Source organism: Xenopus laevis, chromosome 5L (assembly GCF_017654675.1).
Source record: "Xenopus laevis strain J_2021 chromosome 5L, Xenopus_laevis_v10.1, whole genome shotgun sequence".
NCBI classification, from domain to species: Eukaryota; Metazoa; Chordata; class Amphibia; order Anura; family Pipidae; genus Xenopus; species Xenopus laevis.
The window spans coordinates 49,788,272-49,802,199 of NC_054379.1; the positions used below are offsets into that span (position 1 = coordinate 49,788,272).

At 40.7% G+C, this 13,928-nt stretch overlaps 1 protein-coding gene across 1 annotated transcript in view; it reads right to left on the bottom strand.

Annotated features, from left to right (window-relative positions):
- Positions 1-1,764: 1,764 nt before the first annotated feature.
- ccdc170.L (coiled-coil domain containing 170 L homeolog) overlaps positions 1,765-13,928 on the bottom strand; it is a 37,264-nt gene continuing 25,100 nt past the window's right edge. Inside the window, exons 11-13 of the mRNA XM_018263042.2 lie at positions 11,428-11,670; positions 7,581-7,817; positions 1,765-3,628 (exon numbers count right to left, since the gene is read on the bottom strand). Of these exons, the coding sequence (XP_018118531.1) occupies positions 3,491-3,628; positions 7,581-7,817; positions 11,428-11,670 (618 nt within the window). The 3' untranslated portion in view covers positions 1,765-3,490. The remainder of the gene's footprint in view (positions 3,629-7,580; positions 7,818-11,427; positions 11,671-13,928) is intronic.

Sequence of the window (13,928 nt, forward strand, 5' to 3'; positions counted from 1 at the left end):
TTTAGGTGGCGAAGTAGGGGGTCGAAGTTTTTTTTTAAAGAGACAGTACTTCGACTATCGAATGGTCGAATAGTCGAACGATTTTTAGATTTTTTGATTCGAAGTCGAAGTAGCCAATTCGATGGTCGAAGTAACCAAAAAAAGCATTCGAAATTCGAAGTTTTTTTTATTCTCTTCACTCGAGCTAAGTAAATGGGCCCCTTAGTGTATTCAAGTTAGCATGACAATAGCCAAAGTCCACACAGGGACCTTTTCTCAAGGCCTTATCGGGCAAAACGGAGGCAAAACGTGCGATCGGATCGTGGGACCGTATCCGCATTTACCACCAGCGTACCACCATCAACAATTGCTAGTGGAGAAGTATTTTTTGGGATATTTGTCACCCACAGTTATCGCTGGCGACTAATCTCCCCATTGGCCATGGCCCGTAGGTGTCCCCTTATGTCCCGGTCCAACAATTCCCTTTAGGTAAATTTCCTTTTAAGGTTCATTCTTGTTTCGTTTGCTTGTTATTTATATAAGTCCTGTGTTAAAGTGGACCTGTCACCCAGACACAAAAATCTGTATAATAAAAGTCCTTTTCAAATGAAACATGAAATCCAATTTCTATTTTTTATTAAAGCATTCATAGCTGTTGTAAGCTCATTTAAAAATCTCAGCTGTCAATCAAATATTGTCTGCCCCTCCTCTATGCCAGTGGCATAGAGGCGGGGCAGACAATTACTTTCACCTTCCATTCAGCACTTCCTAGATGTCACTGCTCTCCACACATTCCCCCGTTCTCTTCACCATTTAATTGTGTAGCGAGGGCATTGGGATGGACATCAGGTCCCCCATTCTGGTGCACAAACAAGATTCTGAGATGATGCAAGACTTGCCTTAATAACAGTGTCCACAAAATGGCTCCTGTCTGCTTCGTATAATTTTGAATTCCCAGACTGAAGGAAACAAGATTCAAATAATTTATATAGTGTAATTAAAGTTCATTTTGCTTGACTAATGTGATAAAATAGGATTTCGAATAATTTTTTTGGGTGACGGGTCCCCTTTAATGTGTATTTGTGTGTTCAGTTAAATTTTTTTGTCTCCCTTTTTTGAATTTTGCATTTCATAGTGTTCAAGAAGAGTTGGTTCATTGCACGCTTGTGGTTTACTAGCTGCTTCCAAGGCATATACGCTCTTATCTGGATGCACAGTCAATGATATGCAGCTTAAATACATGTGAATACATCTGAAAGCAGATACATTTTGTTTTAGAGTGGGTCTGAGCAGGTGCTAAGCCCTACCTTTCTGTGGCATCATTGCACCAATTCTGCCCATCTATGATGTCATTGGAGGGTGATTTCATTGGAGGAAGGCGACAAGAAATTCACTGGCACACAGGTAATGCAAGCATGTTATACCTTGCTAAGTGTTTATTGCAGCATGCAACGTTTCGGGGTTACCCCCGAAGCATGCTTGATAAAGGGGGTAACCCCGAAACGTTGCATGCTGCAATAAACACTTAGCAAGGTATAACCTGCTTGCATTACCTGTGTGCCGGTGAATTTCTTGTCGCCATTGGATCGTGAGGTTGCCGTTTCCTCCATTTTGCTGTGCACCAGGGATCTCTATCTTCGGGAGGGCCAGGGTGTGCGAGTACTTCTTGGATTGTTCATTGGAGGAAGGTCAGATGGAAAATTTCTGACTTAATAATCACGTATTGCCAGTATTCTTTATCAGTGCTGGTATCACCATAGAAAAATATTCACACAAAGGAATAAATAAAATAAAATACATTTATTTTCCAATTTTTTGCTAAAATGTATTGTTATTGTTACAGATTATTTAAAAAAATCACAGCTAAAGATTCTGAGTGATGAACAAACTGCTAAATTGGTTGTTTACCTTACAATTTTTATTATATTGTAGAAAATAATATCCTAAGATAATATTCAGTTGGTCTTCTTTTGTGGTTTAATTATTATTTTATCAGCTAAACAAACATTTGGAAATCAAAAATGAGATGGGTAAGGCTGGGCCTATATAAAAAGTTTGAGGTTGATATAAAGGTGAACTTCCGTTTAATAAGAGCAATATGGTTTTATACGTGTTCTCATACCCCTTATATCATAATCAAGTATTGAAAAAGTGCCAACTTATTTAGTAATGTTGATTTCATGACATTTGTAAAAAAAAAAAATCCCTGAATGTATGCAAACATACAGATGCACATTTGATCCAGTATACTCTCATTAGGCAATATTAGTAAGCCATACATAAAAAAGGGCTGTAGTGCCTGCCTAAGGACTAAAACATGCGATAGCAACTCAGCCAGTAACAGATTCACTAGTTATCATTTCAGCTCTGAAATTGGGATCTATTGGTGGTTTCTGGGTACTTGATTAAGCTAACGGTATCATCTTGGAGAAGTACAATATACCCACTGGAAGTGAAATAATGCACTTGACATACACCATATGGCCAAAACTATCCAGACACCTGCCTTTCCAACAATTCTTTCTTAAACCAAGGGTATTAATATTAAGTTAGTTTTCCCTTTACTGCTACAACAGCCTCTATTCTTCTGGGAGGCTTTTAATTAGATGTTGGACCACTATTGGTAACATTTGCTTTCATTCAACCACAATAGTACAGGTATGGGATTCGTTATGCGTAAACCCATTATCCAGAAAGCGCCAAATTACAGGATGGCTGTCTCCCATAAACTCCATTTTAGTCAAATAATCCAAAATTCAAAATTATCTCAAATGTGTTCAGTTGGGTTGAGGTTCAGTGCAGGCCATTCAAGGTCTTCCACTCCCATCCTAGCAAATCCATTTGCTATGAATCTTAATTTGTGCATTATTACACTTAAACAAGAAAGACCCTTCCCCAAAATAGGGGAAGTAGGAAGCATGGCATTATGAACGTCATTGTACACCATAGTGTGAAACCCAGACTGTTACTCTATAAGCAAACGTTACTATCAACATTTTAAAAAGCAGTGTTTTCCTGGAATCTGAAAAACACAGTCAGATGATCTTTCCAGTGATCCAGAGTCTAATGGCAGGGACCTTTACACAACTCAGTCCAATGATTAGCACTCTGCATGGAGATGTTAGGCTTGTGTGCGGCTGCTCACCCATAAAAACTCCAAATGCCTATTGAATAGTTTTTCCTCTGATGTTGCTTCCAGAGAGTTTGCAACTCAGCAGCGAGTGTTCAAACTAGCTTAGGCTTAGATGGAAAAAGTGTATCTAGGTATTTTTGGACATGTAGTGTAAGCTAAAATGAATTATGTAATTAAGTATGTCTCTTATTCTTGTATGGTTTAAAGAATAAAACAAACAAGCCACATAGATACTGGTAAACATGGCACTCTGTGAAGGTGTATTCAAACATAAGGCACATGCTGTACATGTTCATAGAACAAGTTAAATGATACATCTGAGACCAACTTTGCTCTTATGAAATGATCATTATACTTGTACTTGTCCACAGGTTATATTTAGGCACAGGAGACAACATGATGGTGGTGGTTGTGGATCAGCCCTTCAAGTCGTTTGATAATTTCGTAGTCAGGAAGTGCCAAAACGTTAACATTTAGGCCCAGCATTCGTGATACCACTTCCCGAAAGTCTACCAGCTGTAAGTGCAAAACAACAATTAGTCAGCATTCAGTTTATGAATGGGTTGCTTATATATGTTAGGTATAAATATACTATACATTTTATCTTTATAAATGCTTAGCTCCTATGTCAGAATGCCCCATTTACAACTTAAAGAGACAAACACCTGACTTCACCCACTTACTTACTTCAAACAGCATGCTCATTCTCTCCTCCTTCACTGTTTCCATCCTCTGTTCATCTCCAATCTTTCTTTCCCTACCTCTTTCACTCCCGTTGCCCCTGTCACTCTCCCTCCCTCAGTGTCCCATCTGTCACAAGGTTCAGTGCAGTGTTGGCAAATGCAGGGCTGCCCTTTCTTTACTACTTGCCATTAGGGATGGGCGAATTTGACCCGTTTCACCAAAAATTTGCCGCCGGTGAAATGTCGCAGACGCCCATTAAAGTCTATGGGCGTCAAAAAAATTTTGTCGCACAGCGTTTTGACGCGCGTCTTTTTTTTTGACGCACGCCACCATAGAAGCCTATGGGCGTCATTTTTTCGGCGAAACGAGGCGAAAAAATTTGCCCATCCCTGCTTGCCATAGATTGTGGTCTGCTTCTTTCTCCTGTCACGGTCAGCACCCTAAATCCAGAACCTATGCTAAGCACCCTGTTCTCGGGTCTTGCTTCTGCCTTTAACAGCCACCTTTCACCTCGGGAGGAGCCCTCGGCTAATCGGATGCCCCCAAGTCTTATTAAGAGAGGTGCCAAGCGAAGGGTTCTGGACGAGCAAAGGGGCACGACGGTAAAGCAAAAGTCTTTTGGGCAGAAGGTCACAGTACATGGCGTAGGCAGAAAGCGTAGTCAAATCAGGCCGGGTCGGGGCAGGCAGAGTGCAAGCGGAGTCAGACAGGCAAGGGTCAAACCAGGAGATAAATCAGGAGGGGTACGGATATAGAAGAGTTGGTTACCAGGCAGGGTTAGAATTCCAGAAGTCAGAATTGTCACAAACAGGCAGGGGTCACAACAGGTAATCAGATATCAGGAAAACAGAAGCTTAAACAGCACAGAAGCACCAGGAACTCACTAGTGTCCCCGCTGAGAGCGTGGCGGGCGTCCCCGCCGGCCCACTAGGCCACCAGGGTGAGTAGCCCTCACATCTCCGCTTCCTAATTTGTGCATCTGAATAATGGACAAGTTAGGAGATGGGCAGGGGGTGGGAGAAGGGGGCCCATAGGGGCCATTTCCTCCCCCTGTCCCTAATGAATGCAGTACTGAATTCATGTACAGTGAAAGGCAGGGGGCAAAGTGCTAAAAAATTGTAGATTGTGCCCATATTTGCACTTTGCACCTTGCAATGCTATCTAACCCTTTTAAAACTTTTGATGTTTCCCCTTTATTTTCTCTTATTACTATTATTGTTATGGACTTTAGGCATCGTAGACCATACATTTAGCTGAACAGAAACAGCCAGCCAGAAGAATACAGGAAAGATGGCCCATTACCCAACCTATTATCAAGAAAAATGCAACTTTTTTTTTATCAACATAAGGTATAATATTTATTACTTTTTAAGTTGAATCCAATATAACACTTATGGGGGAATGTAATAAAAGCTGGTAACGGAAAAACTATTCACAATTCCGAAAGTTATGCCTTTGCAAGAACAAATTTGACTTTGCGTGAATTTAAAATAGCTTTTGCGACTGTAATAAAACTTCTTACTGAAAAGGTTACGTTTGCTCCTTAAAATTCGCGATGTGCAATTACAATTCGCAATGTAATAATGTAATAAAAGTTTAAGGAAGAATATTACATTGCAAATGCAAACTTTTATTCTTATTGGAGCGAATTGTTTATCTTTTTTGCGACTTGTATTACATTCCCCCAATACTGAGCTAACATAAACCGTGTCCCTTTACTGCTTGCAAAAGAAAAAAGTCACAAAGAAGGAGACATGCTGGTGCTTTAAATTGTAATATGATGTACAACACTTAATTTACTGCTGTTTTGTTTCTTGGACAAGGACTTGCATCTTCAAAAAAAACCTTTTAATAAGCTACAGATTTCTCAGGCAAGATAACCACAGTAAATAACTGGAAATGCATCTTTGCTAATGTGTCATTATTTGGCAAATCCCCCTACAGTAAAACAAAGAACACATTTTGACTGTGTCTTATGACAAACTGATTTTTTTTGTATAAGTGCGTTGTAATAGCTTAGTGAGGGTGAGGTCCAACAGTCATTAGAACAAATGTCCTAGGAACCCAAATTCTTAGAAGCAGATGCCACTTGTGCAATTAGCAGGCATTGAACTTGGGCTTTGATAGCATGACCCAGCAATAAATGAAACCAATCTAAAAATTAATTTTCTGACTTTGTATAATCAAGAGCATTTTGTGATAAAAGCAAGTAACCTAGACTGCAGATGAACATTTCATCTTGTCATAAACGTTCAGCATCTTATCTAGACTAGACTCTGCTCCAAATCCTTCTTGAGAGGGAACTGATTGAACTGTGTCTCTTATTGTAACTGGGTACATTTTGTCTGTTTATTCTAATGACTTTCTTTGCATCCACCATGTTCCAATGATGTTTTCCAATATAGATTGGGGCCCACACATGCGGCATCTGCTATTCACTAATGTTACCATGGCAACACATCAGCCTCACCATTATGCTGACTGCCATTTCTGCCTTGTTCTTAATCTTTGAAGCAACTGCAGTTTCAGCTAGGCAACTTATTAATGGCACGTAATACAAATTGCTCCAAAAAGTATAAAAGTTGGTGCATATAAGCAAGTTTTCTATGTAAAGCATTAAAATGGCAAAGAAGAATCACGTGGAGCAAGGATAAGGCCCTTAACTAGTGCAAAAAATAACTGCACACATTGCATCTTGAATAGAACTAAGGACATTTTGCACTTGCTCCTAAATTGTCTGCAGATTGGCATATTTGTCCATTTGACCCAGAGACTGAATAAATATCAGTCCGGGTGGGGATTGTTTTGGGCCCATAAACAGGCCACTAGATCGACTAATTCAAGGTGTCGTGATATAAACAGGCACTTTAACGACCAGAATGGTCAAATTATCTGGTTCAATCAAGAGATCTATTGGGTCCATATGGTCGATGACATCTGTACAAGTAATGCACACTCATTTGTAAACTGCAATTATCAACATTAATGACTGGAATATGTTTGATCCAAAGCAGGTTCTGGCTTAAACATTTCTATATTTTGAGCAAACTGTCCAAATGTGCCCAATTTGCATCATGGTCCCAAAGCACAGCTTTTGCTGGTATTTTCCTAGAAATAATAGATTTATAAAATGGTGAAATAATCCCTCTATTTTGCAGATTAAATGCCAAAGTGTGAAAAAATTACTAAGTGGGGCAAATTTTCCCCCCACAATGCTAGACAATTCAGGTGCACACAGGTACAATGTGCAAAGAAAGTGTCATACTTATTTCTGCTATTAGGACATAATAGCCTCTGTGCCCTGTGCTTCTCGCTTCTGTGCCCTGTGCCTCACACCTCCGGCCCTGTGCCTCACACCTCTGTGTCATGTGCCTCACACCTCTGTGTCGTGTGCCTTACACCTCTAGGCCCTGTGCATTATACCTTTAGGGCCTGTGCCTACCAACTATGTGGCCTGTGTCTCCAAATTCTGTGCCCTGTGCTTTCAAACTCTGTGCCATGTGCCTCCAAACAATGTGCCCTGTGCCTCCAAACTCTGTGCCATGTCCCTACCAAATCTGGGGCCTGTGCCACACACCTCTGGGACCTGTACTTCTCACATTTGTGCCTTGCACCACTGTGCCCTGTGCCTCCCAACTCTGTGCCCTGTGCCTCAAACTTCTGTGCCCTGAAATCACTAACAGTTAATGAAGCCCCATATTGTGTTGTATTGTATTAGGATCTTTTTGAAACATCGGACAGAATGGTTATATGGTATTGAAGCTCATTTAAGAAATACTGTTACCTGTTTTTCCCTTTTAACAACTTCTTCCAGTGTTTTTTTAAGAGTCTTCAACTCACTGGTGACAACCTCAAGCAAATTTCCAGCTCTCTCTTTTTCCTCCTGAGCCTCTCGCTCAGTGAACTCCAATTCTGATTTTACGGAAACCAGCATCTTCTGAGTCTTCCCTTTTGCCTTCTCTAACTGATTTACAGATTTATTTAACTCATCAATTGTCTTGTGCTGCTCCATGGTCTTGATCTAAAAAAAAAAAAGTGCAACATATTGTTATGTTTTTCTAACCCTTACCACAATATCTTAAAAATAACTGCTAGGAGCAAGCTTCTGCCCTGGAATCTATATTTCATACAGTCTTCAGTAAAAGAGAAAAAGAAAATCTGTCAAAAATAAAGAACTGCTCTCATAGTTTTCCATATTGGGAACTTTCTGGATAACTGGCTTCTGAATAATAGATCCTACAGCTATTAGATGTTACATTGCATCACCTCAGACATTTTCTATCAACTAGAACAGCAAAAGCATAATTGTTAAAAACACAAGGGTTCATACTATAAAAATATCTGTGAAGAATGCACCAGCTAACGGTATAAGATGGCAGCTATAACGATAACTAAAATGCAGTGTAAGAATGTTTTGGTTATTCCAAAGGCAATTCCCTAATGTTTTATTGTGTATTAAAAGCAACGTCAATTAGTATATATATTTTTCTTTTAATATGAGTCAATTTTCTGTTGAGTCAGACCTGAACAATTCTATAGTTTTAGCCAAGCTAGTGATAGCCATGAAAATGAAATCATAAGAATGTTTGCATAATTTAGATTAAGAAAATGTCTCCATTTGTATGAAGAATTTACCAACCACCACCTCCTGTGTGCATCAGGCAGTACTGTCCTCCTTTTGTCTAATATTTGCATTGTTCCCAGTGCAACCTTTATTTTCCTGTCCCATATTGGTGACTGAACCTCTTTTGTTTTTTCTAATGAACATTAAATATGATAGATTAACCCCTTACAGAAAAAAGTCCTACAATCAGTGATTTTGTTTCAACCCATATAATTAGGGTACACAAATGGCCAGAAGAAGGACCCATCATCTCACAGACGTACCTTGAAAAATAGCAAGTATTAGCAAAAGAACTCTACTGCAGGTGGTACATCCAAAGTAATACTTCTGCAACCACCAGTTGGCTAGGCCACAATCATAAATCACAGAACCCGGTACAACATAATTTTGTGGGACCCCCAGATCCCGCCCACTCCACACCATAGTAAATAGGAGACACAGACATCAGTGCTCAAAACAGTAAACAACCACACACACAAGTTATAAAAAGTCCTTGGTGGTTAGGGCCCCCCTATAAATTAAAAAAAACTCATTGGCATCCAGGGTCCCACATAAAAGTTTTTAAAAGAAACATTGGTGGTCAGGGGACCCATAGAATATTTTAAAAAAACATAGTTGGCAGGGGCCTATGCAGTATTGCATTGGTGGCCAGTGATATAATAAAATTAAAAAAAAACACATTGTTGTTCAGTGGAACTTATCTTAGGCTCATTCCTTGGCTTGAGTCTTCGTGGCTTTGGGGCTTCAGCTTTGGCTCCATTTGTGGCGTTGGGTCTTTTCGCGGCTTCAGGACTCGAAGAGCCGAAGTCCCGAAGAGCCAAAGTCCTGAAGAGCCGGAGTCCCGAAGAGCCGAATTCCGAACCCGAGAACGGATCGTTCTTGAGTTCAGTAATTCGTCTCTTCGGGACTTCGGCTCTTCGGGACTTCAGCTCTTCAGGACTTCGGCTCTTCAGTTCCTTTTTAGCGCGGTTTAGCGCATGAATTCAGCGCTGTCAAGGGGGGCGGATAATTTGAAAAGTGCAGCACAGCCAGGCCCGGTACAACAGTACCCCCTGATGGTGGTCCTACTGTAAGGCACTAGTAGGGTTGCCACCCGGCCGGTATTTTACTGGCCTAGCCGGGAAAACACCTGCCAGGGCCGGGGCCAGTATTACAAATTTACAGGCAATGTAGCTGCCGGTAATTTGTAATACCATTTACAAAAGCCCATGCCCGCCGGTGAAAACATACATTTTCTTCGGCTTCTGGCGATGTGGCCACGCCCCTTTTGCAGCACTACTCGGTGGACCCGCCCCTTTTTGCATCATGGTCTGACGGCTCCGCCCCTTTTGTGTCACGGTCCTTCCCTTTAGTTCCCACCCCCACCACTGGCCGCTAATTTTTTTTTAAAAGGTGGGAATCCTAGGCACTAGTAACTTGGAACCTTCTGCCAACATTAGTACTATAGCTAGTGCCTATCCAATGATAGCAAAATCAGACAAAACTACTCAAGTTATATTGCTTGTGTGAGTGTAATCCTTCATTTTGAGTCTTATTTTATAGGCTCAGTGAATCTAGCAAGCAATGCCATTTAAATACCATAAAAATTAAGGTTAAATGCAATATGTCTAACAATGCCCCATCTGCCTCATACTAAAAGCTCATTTTAATGTTAACGTCCCAATTTGCAACGGGCCATACTACAAAAATCAGATGATGGTTTATATACCCTTATATGGATGTTTAGGTGATATCCAACAAACTGGAACAGAAACAAATCAATCAGATATTGTCCAGTTTTTCTAAAAAGCCAGATTTGTAAAAATGTGTATAGAAAAATGATTTTGTGTTAAAAAACTCTTTTATTGATAAGAGCACTTTTTTTAATGTGTATTTGCTTTTAGGAATCAGAGAGAAAAAAACATGTCAAAGTCTATGTTATCTTTCAGAGATAAACGGTTTTATTCCACGCAATGAAAAGCCACAGGGCTCTCTTTTCTAAAAGAGAAGCTTTGTTTGTTCTTTAAGGCTTTTGCAAATAAAACCAAAAAAGCTTGTTTTTCGTTGTACTATGCATAATGCAGGATGGCTGAGCCAACTGTGGGATTTCCCCATTTCTAATCATGTGAATATCCTAGAGATGTGTCGTGAAGTGTCAAAAAGAGAACTGATAATTATAATATAAGTTATATGTGCTACAGCTTATATTATTATTATAAAAAAGCATAATAATGACTATTTGCTTCATTGTGTCTGCACCCAAAGACACTGTATTGGCAAGTGGATTAAGGTATGAAAATGCATTCTCACACTTTTTGGAGCTGAAGTCCGCAAATGTGTGTCTGCACCCAGGTCAACACAGTGTCTGTGGGTGCAGACACAATGAAGCAGATTGGAGCAGAGGGGTGGTTTATCAGCTTGTACTTACAGCGTTGGACTAGGGGGGTCCGGGTCCACTGGGGTGGGCTTGCACCCCCACCCCAGCCCTCAGCCCCCAACCCCCCTCCGCCACCTCCATGGGCCTCTGCAGCACCCTAAACCCTCCCCTGCCAGTGTGAACCTGCTTTTCACAAAGAGCGCAAAGATTCAGGCAGCCGCAGGGACCGGGTCTGGGCTGGCCAGGCCCATCAAGTGTCCCGCTGGCCCAGTCCCACCCTGTGTGCTTATAAACCCTGTGCGGCAGTAGCCTTACACTCTAGTGATGGAGATAACAAGTAACCTGTATTAAAGAGACATATGCTTTTTGATTTCTGCAACACTATTAAAAGTGTCTGTTTTTTCTTACTATGTTACACTATCAATTCAATTTTACATATGTACACATTGCATTTACTGAGTGTAATAGTCTGCTATTGGAGATCGGGTGACTCTGTATTTATTTTCTGTTGGTTGATATCCAGCATAACCCTCACATAAAAGCACATGTTCATAATGGGGCACCAGATCCCTGCACACTAATTGTTTGTTTATATTTATCCCATTATAATACATAGTCATTAATGAACTGTATTGGTTATAATGTACTTGCCTTTAAATCATTAGTGTCTGAAAGCCTAGCCTTCAGTTCAGTGTTGGAATCTAGAGCAACGTTCAGCTCCTTCTGTAGTCTGTCCACCTTTTTCTGTAAGCGCCTCACTGTCAGGTTAGCTTCATCCCTCTCTACTGCCAGCGCTGTCCTCACTTGCTTCTCCTCTTCCAGCTGGGCAATTTTTTTCCTTAAAAGCTCCATATGAAGTTCTCTACTGTCAAGTGTCTCCTTCTGTGCCTTTAACTGTGTGGGCAGATAGGAAAATCAATTTAGAGGAAATTACATTTAGCTAACCCAATTTTTTTCTAAAATACATTTTCTATATTAAAAGTAGAAATCATAGGCTTCATTACACAAACCTCAAAGGGGTTGTTCACCTTTAAATTAACTTTTAGTATGATTTAGAGAGCGATATTCTGAGATAAGAGAGCGATATTCTGAGATAATGTACAATTAATTTTCATATTTTACTATTTTAATATTTGCTAGGGTCCAAATTACCCTAGAAACCAGTGTCGAACTGGCGGGACACCGGGAGAAAACCCTGGTGGGCCCCCACCGACCCAGGTCCGATGCTGAAAAACTCCCCTCGTGGGCCCCTGCTGACACAGGCGCGATAGTGGAAACCTCCCCTTGTGGGCCTCCACTAGACCCAGGTCCGATGCTGGAAACCTCTACCTACAGGAGCCCCCTCGCGATCTTATGGCGCATAAGGTGGGAGCTTGGTTTAACTTGCTATTGGGGGTGGTGGTGGCACTCGCGACTGGGGTGGGGGGCCCTAGGCAGCAGCCCCAGTGGGCCCCGGACACCCCAGTACGACACTGCTAGAAACCATGCATTGAATAAGAGTTGAATAAGAGACTGGAATATGAATAGGTGAAGGCCTTTGGTAGAAAGATAAGTATTAAAAGTAGCAATAATGATAAATTTGTAGCCTTAAAGAGCCTGCGTTTTTAGATGGTGACCCCCATTTGAAAGCTGGAAACAGTCAAAAGAAGATGGCAATTAATTCAAAAACTGTAAAAACAGAAAATGAAGGCCAATTGAAAAGTTGCTTAGAATTAGATCTATAACATGCTGAAAGTTAACTTAAAGAAGAAGCAATTTGTGCAAAGAACTAGTAAACATGGAATATGGATACAAGAGGGCCCACATAGAAAGATAAATGATAAAAAGTAACAATAGAATTGTAGTCTCACAGAGCAATAGTTTTGTGAGCCCCATTTAATGAAGAGGTGGAGGAAGGCAAATAATGAAAAAACACTATTTAAAAAAAAATATAGGATAATTTATAACATATTAAAAGGCAATCTGCCCCTGCATCAATGTTAGAAGCATCTGGAAATGTAATTTACTAAGTTAGATGCACAAGTGCAGATGCCAGCCACAGCCAATCAGCAAATAGCTTGGAACAGTCTAATACAAGTAAAGCTGTCATATAAATGCCAATATAAGCTGCTGATCTTTGAGGTGAAGTTGGCAAACTGGAAATTTTTGGCTAATCCCTAACTACCATGTCCATTTTACAAAATTTCTGGGAGTTTTAGTGCAATGTTGTATGTATTATAACCGTTTTGCTAATGAAAGTGAAATTCCCTTTAAGCTGCTAGTCTCAGTTCTCCCAACACACTTGCTTATCTTATATAGTTATAATTGTTTCTTTGCTTATCTTAAATTTTTACAAAAGTATACAAGCGCAGCTGCTGGCTTTTCTGGGCTCTCTGCCAAAAAGCCTCTTACTTTAATTAAGTTTCAGAAACTTTGTTACTTTTTCTGGTGTCAGTGCAGGAGCTCAAAGAGAAAGTCGTGGCATTTCAGTAACAAACCCGGGACTGCGGGCTGAGCGGTCAAAATCAGGACTTTCCCGCAGAAAACGGGACAGTTTGGAGGTATGTACTTGTGTTTCAGGCAGGTTTGAAAATACCAACAATTAAATCAGCTTGATTTGGCCAGTGGCATTACTAATGATAAGCAGACTCCGCCAGGCAGGGGTCCAGCGACAGACGGAGCCCAGTACGGAGCCCAGTAAGAAACTATAATCCCTGCTATCTATTTGGCTATGGTACTGTTCCAACCACCCTGTGCCTTACCCTGTTACATCTGCCTGTGGCACCTGTTTTAGCAGCCAGCAATGCCTTTTCACCACCCCTGCCTTTTACATCTAGCACTGGAACAGGGGGAGCTGGGAGCCCATAAGTAAGTGACATTGAGGGTGACTTGGTGCCTGTTAAACCACTGGATTTGGCCCACCGCTTGTTTGGAAATTATTTATATGGCCACCTCCAGAAAATAAAAGTTCTGATTGGGTGTTAGGGGTAACTGCTTTGGTGCAACTTAGCACCTGTGTTCCTAAATGATCCCTAGATTGGGTGGAAATTGACAAAAGCACTAAAAAATACAAGTCATCTGCTCCTTATTTATGTTGGATGGAAAAGAGCTCCAGATTGTTTGCTTTAGAAAAGCAGCAATGCTTGTAACATAAAGTTGTCTTTTTAGAATGA